This window comes from Eleutherodactylus coqui, chromosome 2 (genome assembly GCF_035609145.1).
Source record: "Eleutherodactylus coqui strain aEleCoq1 chromosome 2, aEleCoq1.hap1, whole genome shotgun sequence".
In the NCBI taxonomy this organism is placed as follows: Eukaryota; Metazoa; Chordata; class Amphibia; order Anura; family Eleutherodactylidae; genus Eleutherodactylus; species Eleutherodactylus coqui.
The window spans coordinates 45,933,496-45,942,527 of NC_089838.1; the positions used below are offsets into that span (position 1 = coordinate 45,933,496).

At 56.2% G+C, this 9,032-nt stretch overlaps 1 protein-coding gene across 1 annotated transcript; it reads left to right on the forward strand.

The window, feature by feature from the left end:
• The first annotated feature begins 2,260 nt into the window (after nucleotides 1-2,260).
• Nucleotides 2,261-8,738, forward strand: PYROXD1 (pyridine nucleotide-disulphide oxidoreductase domain 1). The gene is made up of 12 exons (XM_066590742.1): nucleotides 2,261-2,765; nucleotides 4,318-4,398; nucleotides 4,470-4,589; nucleotides 4,672-4,800; nucleotides 4,886-4,959; nucleotides 5,546-5,715; nucleotides 5,791-5,867; nucleotides 5,936-6,068; nucleotides 6,970-7,082; nucleotides 7,277-7,399; nucleotides 7,473-7,610; nucleotides 7,842-8,738. Exons 1-12 carry the CDS (start codon nucleotides 2,691-2,693, stop codon nucleotides 8,088-8,090), a joined length of 1,482 nt encoding a protein of 493 aa, XP_066446839.1. The 5' UTR covers nucleotides 2,261-2,690; the 3' UTR covers nucleotides 8,091-8,738.
• The last annotated feature ends 294 nt before the right edge of the window (nucleotides 8,739-9,032 follow it).

Consider the following 9,032-nt stretch of genomic DNA (forward strand, 5'->3'; position numbering starts at 1 on the left):
AGTACAAACAGCGTAACGATAGCGACCGGCCACTTCGGATGTGCGGGGAGCACCAGCCAACGGCAGGCCTCGCGGCTCAGTCCCCGCGCACCACTACGCTATGGTATACAGTGCAGCCATAATACAGAGTGCAGCGGACGGAGGGCTGCCATTGGCTGGCCACAAAGAGTATGTGCACCCCTCGAAAAGTATGTGCACTCATCCCTAAATAAGTGCCCCCACAAAAAATATATACATGGGCCCCCCTAAAGAAAAGTATGTGCGCCAAAGCAATATCTAGCGGACGAGGCGTACTGGCGATGACTCACTGTTTACGGATTATTGTGTGGATCCACATCCAAAGCGGCACCAAGACCCACAAGCAGCGCGCGGACCTCACTCGCTGCCCGCAGGAAGTGATATATAAAATTACCGCAGCGCATGGCGTTCTGGTGATGACTCACCTTAGACTCACACACCACAACTTGGCGCAAAACCTGCGCCAATTCCATGGAAATCCATGTCCTAGAATAAGTACAGACTGCAGCGTAGATTTTTGTTTTTTGCATGTGAATCTTAAATACGCGACACGTCTGCTCTGAACACGGATCTCACATGAATCCTGCGTTCAGGAGTTTACAGGTGGATTTGACCCGTTGAAAACAGTTAAAGCTGCGTGTGCCCCCCGCGCAACTCACATAGAAACGCGTCACGGCTCAAATCATCGGCAGGGAAACGCAATGCACTTAAAGCGCTTTTCTGGTAAAGACATTAATCCCCCCCACACGATAGAAGATAAATGTCCGACCGCTGGGACCCCGACTGCTGAGGTCCTGACTGCTGAGGGTCCGACCGCTGGGAGCCCGACTGCGGAGGTCCTGACTGCTGAGGGTTCGACCGCTGGGAGCCCGACTGCTGAGGGTCCAACCGCTGGGAGCCCGACTGCTGAGGTCCTGACTGCTGAGGGTCCGACCACTGGGGGACTGACTGCTGAGGGTCCGACCGCTGGGGGAACGACTGCTGAGGGTCCGACCGCTGGGGGAACGACTGCTGAGGGTCCGACCGCTGGGGGAACGACTGCTGAGGGTCCGACCGCTGGGGGAACGACTGCTGAGGGTCCGACCGCTGGGGGAACGACTGCTGAGGGTCCGACCGCTGGGGGAACGACTGCTGAGGGTCCGACCGCTGGGGGAATGACTGCTGAGGGTCCGACCGCTGGGGGAACGACTGCTGAGGGTCCGACCGCTGAGGGTTTGACCACTGAGGGTCCGACCGCTGAGGTTCTGACTGCAGAGGGTCCGAACGCTGGGGGGCCGACTGCTGAGGGTCTGACCGCTGAGGGCCCGACCACTAAAGATTGACTGCTGGGGGCCTAACCATTGAGGGGCCGACCGCGGGAACGAAGTGATGCCAAGACCAGCGTCAGCGAATGCCCTATGTGAATGCAGCGGTTGTGCCACCATGGTACAGGCGGAGGTGGGTGTGCTCAGATCGATGGTCACACCTGCGCATCGTCGCTCCATTCCCATGAGTCCCATGGGGTGCCACTTTCCAGATTGCTGGGACCCAACCAGCCAGCGAACAATGTCCATCACACATACAGACTGATCTGGCGAATCGTGGTGATGAGGCGGCTCCCGCTCCTCCTGTCCAGCTGCATGCTGGAGTTGGAGAAGTGTCAGAACTCTGGAGGGCGGGAAGCGGGAACGCGGAAGGAGGGGGCGGAGTAAGTAGTGGGAGCACGGAGCGGAAGGCAGAGTCAGTACTCAGAGCGTGGAGCGGAAGGCAGAGTCAGTACTGGGAGCGTGGAGCGGAAGGCAGAGTCAGTACTGGGAGCGCGGAGCGGAAGGGGGGGGGAGTAAGCAGTGGGGGGGCGTGGAGCAAAAGAAGGGGGGGTTAGAGTAGGTGGGGGAGCGCGGAGCAAAAGGAGGGCGGAATAAGTAGTGGGAGCACGGAGCAGAAGTTGGCGGAGTAAGTAGTGGAGGCGCAGGGCGAGGGGGTAGAACAAGCAGTGGGAGCGCGAAGCAGAAGGAGGGGGCGGAGTAAGCAGTGGAAGCGCGGAGCAGAAGGAGTGGGCCGACAAAGTAGTGGGAGCACTGAGCGAGGGGGCAGAGTAAGCAGTGGGAGCACGGAGCGAGGGGGCGGAGTAAGCAGTGGGAGCGCAGAGCGAGGGGGTGGAGTAAGCAGTGGGAGCGCAGAGCGAGGGGGCAGAGTAAGCAGTGGGAGCGCAGAGCGAGGGGGTGGAGTAAGCAGTGGGAGCACGGAGCGAAAGGAGGGAGTGCGGAGTGGGTGGGGGCGGCTCTCCTGGGCTGACGTCTCTGCGGCTGTATTGACGGTCACAGTAATGGCAGCTAGAGGCGGTCGGTAGCTGTCAGCCCGGATCACATGACCCACACGCTGCGAAGAACAAATCCCTCCAACCTGAAGGATGTAAAACGCTGCGAAAACGTATCAGTCACAGGAGAACCCCCCACTCCGCTCACCAGGGGGCGCCACAACCTACAGCAGGGAAATGGTATCAACTCATCACCACAGCAACCAGCCGCCAGTACTGACTCCGCCCACACGGAGGGGCCGCCATCTTCCCGGAGACAAGTCGCAGTGTTTCTCTCTAGTGCCCGCGGCTCCTCCTCCTGTCACCGGGGAAACCAGACGGAACACAGGAAGCTCCTGGCCAGAGGGAGGAGGTGACGTCAGCAGCAGCCGGCAAGATGGCGGCGGCCGCTAGGAGGGGAAAGTTCGTGGTGGTTGGAGGAGGAATCGCAGGAGTCACGTGTGCAGAACAAGTGAGAGTCCGGGGCCATATACTTACCGCGGCTGGGATGTCACTTTCCCTATAATATAACTGATATCCAATGATGTCACTTCCTCTATCATGTAACAGAGGTTCGCTGACATCACTTTCTGTGTAATGTAACTGATGTCCGCTGACGTCACTTCCTCTATCATGTAACCGATGACCGCTGACATCACTTCCTCTATCATGTAGCCGATGACCGCTGACATCACTTCCTCTATCACGTAACTAAGGTCTGCTGACGTCACTTCCCGCGTAGTGTAACTGATGTCAGGTGACGGCACTTCCGCTATGGTGTTACCGAGGTCCGGTGACGGCACTTCCTCTTATCGTGTTACCGAGGTCCGGTGACGTCACTTCTTCTTATCGTGTTACCGAGGTCAGGTGACGTCACTTCCTCATCATGTGACCGAGGTCCGGTGACGGCACTTCCTCTTATCGGGTGACCGAGGTCAGGTGACGGCACTTCCTCATCATGTGACCGAGGTCCGGTGACGGCACTTCCTCTTATCGTGTTACCGAGGTCCGGTGACGTCACTTCTTCTTATCGTGTTACCGAGGTCAGGTGACGTCACTTCCTCATCATGTGACCGAGGTCCGGTGACGGCACTTCCTCTTATCGGGTGACCGAGGTCAGGTGACGGCACTTCCTCTTATCGGGTGACCGAGGTCAGGTGACGGCACTTCCTCTTATCGGGTGACCGAGGTCAGGTGACGGCACTTCCTCTTATCGTGTTACCGAGGTCCGGTGACGGCACTTCCTCTTATCGTGTTACCGAGGTCCGGTGACGGCACTTCCTCTTATCGTGTTACCGAGGTCCGGTGACGGCACTTCCTCTTATCGTGTTACCGAGGTCCGGTGACGGCACTTCCTCTTATCGGGTGACCGAGGTCCGGTGACGGCACTTCCTCTTATCGGGTGACCGAGGTCCGGTGACGGCACTTCCTCTTATCGGGTGACCGAGGTCCGGTGACGGCACTTCCTCTTATCGGGTGACCGAGGTCAGGTGACGTCACTTCCTCTTATCGGGTGACCGAGGTCCGGTGACGGCACTTCCTCTTATCGTGTTACCGAGGTCAGGTGACGGCACTTCCTCTTATCGTGTTACCGAGGTCAGGTGACGGCACTTCCTCTTATCGGGTGACCGAGGTCCGGTGACGGCACTTCCTCTTATCGGGTGACCGAGGTCAGGTGACGGCACTTCCTCTTATCGTGTTACCGAGGTCCGGTGACGGCACTTCCTCTTATCGGGTGACCGAGGTCCGGTGACGGCACTTCCTCTTATCGGGTGACCGAGGTCCGGTGACGGCACTTCCTCTTATCGGGTGACCGAGGTCCGGTGACGGCACTTCCTCTTATCGGGTGACCGAGGTCAGGTGACGTCACTTCCTCTTATCGGGTGACCGAGGTCCGGTGACGTCACTTCCTCTTATCGTGTTACCGAGGTCAGGTGACGGCACTTCCTCTTATCGGGTGACCGAGGTCCGGTGACGGCACTACGGCTATCATTATACCTTCCTTCTTGTTATCGATATTTCAGCTATCGCTGCAGTTTCCCGCGGATCTTGTGTATCTTCTGACGGCGGCTCCACTCATTAAGGCTGTGACTAATGTAAAGCAGGTAAGATGGCGACCGCTTCCCTTGCTGGCTCTTGTAAACGTGGAGGTAAGGTCTCATATCCTGTCTCCCAGGTCTTGCGGACGCTGGAGGAGTTTGATGTGGAGGAGCAGACGAGCGGCGCCCTGCAGTCTCAGTATCCGAACATTAAAGTTGTGCATTCAGCAGTAAAGGAGTTAAAGGCGGATGAGCAGGTGAGCGCTGTGCGGCTCTGGCGCCATCGCGTCTGGCATGCAGTCCGCCGCTCCTCACTGTGCATTGTGTGATGTTCTGCAGACACTGATCACGGAGGACGGGACGCAGTACCGCTATGAACAGCTGTGTGTGTGCGCCGGCGCCCGGCCACGGCTCATTGTGGAGGGGAATCCGTACGTGCTAGGGATCCGTGATACAGACAGCGCCCGGGTATGTACAGGCGCACCAGTCCCATGGGGCGTTATTGCATAAGTCCTGGCACCCTTGTGATCTCCTCTCTGGCTTCTTGTTACAGACGTTCCAACAGCATCTGGCAAGGGCGCGGCGGGTCCTGGTCGTGGGGAATGGCGGCATAGCGCTGGAGCTGGTGTAAGTGGTGGTACATATTAATGGCAGCAAACGAGCCGCAAGAGCAGGGAGCCTTACTGCAAGGTGGCACTGGGCGGAGAATCTCAGAAAACTCAGTATTGGTGTGACTTCTACTGTGCCACTCCCCATGGTGGTCACGTGGTAAATGATGCGGAGCACAAAATATGGAAAATGTATTAGTCTGATACATTGGAACAAACCACTGCTGTGAGAAGTATCAGGACAAAATTCAGCCTTTAGATATTAATGGTCGCACTGAGCACTCATTTTTCCAGCGTGCCCCTGGTCTGGGCCGTCGCTCTGCGGGGGGCAGCCCCGGCCTTGGTCTGGGCCGTCGCTCTGCGGGGGGCAGCCCCAGCCTTGGTCTGGGCCGTCGCTCTGCGGGGGGCAGCCCCGGCCTTGGTCTGGGCCGTCGCTCTGCGGGGGGCAGCCCCGGCCTTGGTCTGGGCCGTCGCTCTGCGGGGGGCAGCCCCGGCCTTGGTCTGGGCCGTCGCTCTGCGGGGGGCAGCCCCGGCCTTGGTCTGGGCCGTCGCTCTGCGGGGGGCAGCCCCGGCCTTGGTCTGAGCTTTCACTCTTTTCTCCTCAGCTATGAGATGGAAAGCTGTGAGGTCGTATGGGCTATTAAGGATAAATCTATCGGAAATGCGTATTTTGACGCCGGAGCCGCAGAATTCCTCATCCCACAACTGAAGGCTGAGAAGCCGCCACCCCCTTTGACCTGCAAGAGAATGAAATATACCACAGATAGGGGCGCTGGTGAGCGGCCATGGCCTGTAACGTTTGGGGGAGTGGCCTCGTTCTTGTTCTAAGTCGCTGTGTTTTGGGTTTCAGGGTGGGAGGACGGTCGGCTCGGCAGCGCTCTGGGTCCAGACTGGCATGAAGGGATGAATCTAAGAGCTGCTCATGAGGTCAGTATCTGAACCCCGAGGGGTCCCCAAGACCCGTCCTGCGCGCTCACCTCTAATCTCACCCCCAGATCTCACGCTGCGTCCATATCGAGGCAGAATGCGAGGTGCGGAGAGTCCTGCTCCACCAAGAGTTCATGGCGCTGAATGTTTCTGCATCATTCGTGCACGAAGAGGGGAAGGACAGCGCCACCTCTGACCCAGGCAAGTACTGGAAGTGGGGGGCTTAGACCCCCCTACATTGTATTATCATCAAGAGATGCACTCACAATTCTGCCTCACCAGCCTGTTATGGGTGTTACCATGATTCCCCGATAGTAAGACCTACCACGATTTTCGTGGGAGGCTTGAAATATAAGCCCTCCTTGAAAATAAGCCCTAGCTAGGCTGCATGTTTAAAAAAAAAAAACTACTCCCCGACCGCCGGAGTTGTGGTCCTTGCACCAGTCTCCATCGCTGCTGCAGGCTGCCGTGTCCTCCTTCAAACCGACAGAGCAGTTCTTCCTGGAAACGGGGCTTGAATTCCCTGCCTCCAGGAAGCTAATGCTCTGATTGGTTAATCCAGCACCACGTCAGCCAATGAAAGCAAGCGCTGGATTAACCAATCACAGTCATTCAATGATGTCATTGAATGGCTGTGATTGGTTAATCAGGAGCTGTCTCTCATTGGCTGACAGGGCCCTCGATTAACCAATCGAAGCATTAGCTTCCTGGAGGCGGGATGTTCAAGCGCCTTTCTAGGAAGAACTGTCAGCTTGAAGGAGGACATGGCAGCCTGCAGCGGCAACGGGGACCCACGCAAGGACCAGAACACCGGCAGTAGTATTATTAGACACCCCTCGGAAATAAGACACAGTCTTATTTTTGGGTAAACACGGTAGCAGGGAGTTACAGCCTATAGTCTAGTGATCTGCTGTCTCTGGTGACCTCTAGTGGTTGATGCTGGTTCTGCAGCGTCTGAGTTTCTGCTGCTTTGCATTTTACTTTATGAAGACTTTGCAGGGCCCTGAATCATTCTGGTGTCTGTAGTGCGCCCCACCCCCGTCTTGCTCCTCCCCCACGTGTTGCATTACTTTCTACGTCTGCTTGCTCAATTTATTCACAGTGGAGTGGCCAGTCTATGCAGAACTGACCAGTGGTAAGATCTTCGGCTGTGACCTTATCGTCAGCGCCACTGGCGTTTTCCCGAACGTGGAGCCGTTTGTCAGCGGAAATAACGTGAGTATAAATGGGAATATGTTTGATTTACGGCGTCTGCGCTCTTTATGGTTGGGTTTATGAAGCTTGTTCTCTACAATATAAAATGCTAAGGGGACATGGAAATGGCGTGAGACGATGCAGAATATGGCGCTGCAGTCTGGGGGAGGGGCTTCTGTATTTACTTCGCGTTGGTAATAGTTGCCGATTTGCAGTTCACTTTAGGAGAAGATGGAGGACTGAAGGTGGATGATCACATGAGGACATCGGTGAGGGACGTGTACGCTGCGGGGGACGTCTGCACCGCCGGATGGACGCCCAGCCCTCACTGGCAGCAGGTATGGGAGATCATATGGTGTGCTGAGGGTCACATGATGGCGGCCTCGGTATAACAGGATCGCTTCCTGACAGATGCGGCTCTGGACTCAGGCGCGGCAGATGGGCTGGTATGCGGCAAAGTGTATGGCGGCCGACAGACTTGGCGAAACTATCGAAATGGACTTCTGCTTTGAGCTGTTCGCCCACGTCACAAAATTCTTCAACTATAAGGTGCGTGAAATCTGTCGCCCATGCCAAGTAGCGGAGGTAGAGCCAAGTGTCACAGATGACATCACTTGTGGTCTTCTCCTAAGCCGCTCCTCCCTGTGTGGGCGGGAATTAGAGCCATGTTCAGCCTGCTTCAGGAATAGAATGCAAGAACTACAGTCCAGACTGGCGCTCACTCCTCCTGCAGGTGCATATATCTTGCAAATGAATCCTGACACTGTGTTTCCTCTGCAGGTGATCTTGCTGGGTAAGTACAATGCGCAGGGCCTGGGCACCGACCACGAGCTGCTGCTGCGCTGCACCAAAGGCCGGGAGTATGTGAAGGTGGTGATGCAGGGCGGCCGGATGATGGGTGCCGTACTCCTTGGAGAGACTGACCTGGAGGAGACGTTTGAGAATCTGATCCTGAACCAGATGGATCTGTCGTCATTCAGGGAGGATTTACTGGATCCCAACGTCGACATCGAGGATTACTTTGACTAGAAGAGGTGCTGCAGCTCCGGCTGTCTGGTGTAACCACACGACTGCAGCTGCGCTCTGATCTCCAACACAATGATGGTTGCCACATACAGCAACCTGGACTATAGCCCCATAAGACTGGGCTGTGCAGGGTCCCCAGGTTCCGCCCACCTGCATAGCTCCTCCTCTCTCAGGGTTACACAATGCTGATTCTTCCTGCCCAGGAGTGAGATCAGCGCCCACTTCTGGCCAGTGGCAGGTTATAGCAGCTTGACACTCTCAAGCCCCTGTACAGAGTTTCCGGAACCCCTGTGGCAAACTGATTTCCACTTCTGTAATGCCTGCACTGGCTGCTGCCAGCGACTTCAACCCCTGAAGATGGTCCTGCTGACAAGACAAGGGGGCTAGCGGTGAGATCCGTGCTAGTCTGCCGCAAGTTCATGCAGGCTCATCTTGTCTCTACAAAGATTTCCCTTCGCTCCGCTGTTTTGTGTCGTCGCATTTCTAACAACACTATGCAGGACAGCGCTCACATGTATGCTCTAACCTACATATGCAGAACAGCCAACAGCCGCCCTCTAAGCAGGGACCTCTTGGTGTGGGAGGCAGGCGGACACCAGCTGGGAAAGGATTAATTTTCAAAAATTGTCAATAAAATCATTCTGATGGTCATTTTTCTGTGGAATTATTAGGAATCCTCAATGCGATTTCTTACCCAAAATAAGGGAGCTGGGGGGGGGGGGGTGTCACTGAATTAGAAAAGGTTTGCCCAGTGTTAGAAAAATATGGCTGCGTTCTTCTAGACAGCGACACCCTTGTCCTTGGGTTTTGTCTGGCACTGCAGCTCCTATTCACTTCAATGGAGCTAAACTGCAATAGCACCACCAACCCTATAGACGAGGGTGGCATGGTTTTCTAACCCTGAACAAGCCCGGTCCAGTGCCGCTGTGGTCATGCAACCCAAGA

What these genes read in the sequence shown, in the direction of transcription:
- PYROXD1 (XM_066590742.1), top strand. Translation starts at nt 2,691, where the DNA reads ATGGCGGCGGCCGCTAGGAGGGGAAAGTTCGTGGTGGTTGGAGGAGGA. An exon ending in ATCTAAGAGCTGCTCATGAG is followed by an intron (nt 5,868 to 5,935) that starts GTCAGTATCTGA and finishes TCTCACCCCCAG; the next exon opens with ATCTCACGCTGCGTCCATAT. An exon ending in CAGCGCCACCTCTGACCCAG is followed by an intron (nt 6,069 to 6,969) that starts GCAAGTACTGGA and finishes ATTTATTCACAG; the next exon opens with TGGAGTGGCCAGTCTATGCA.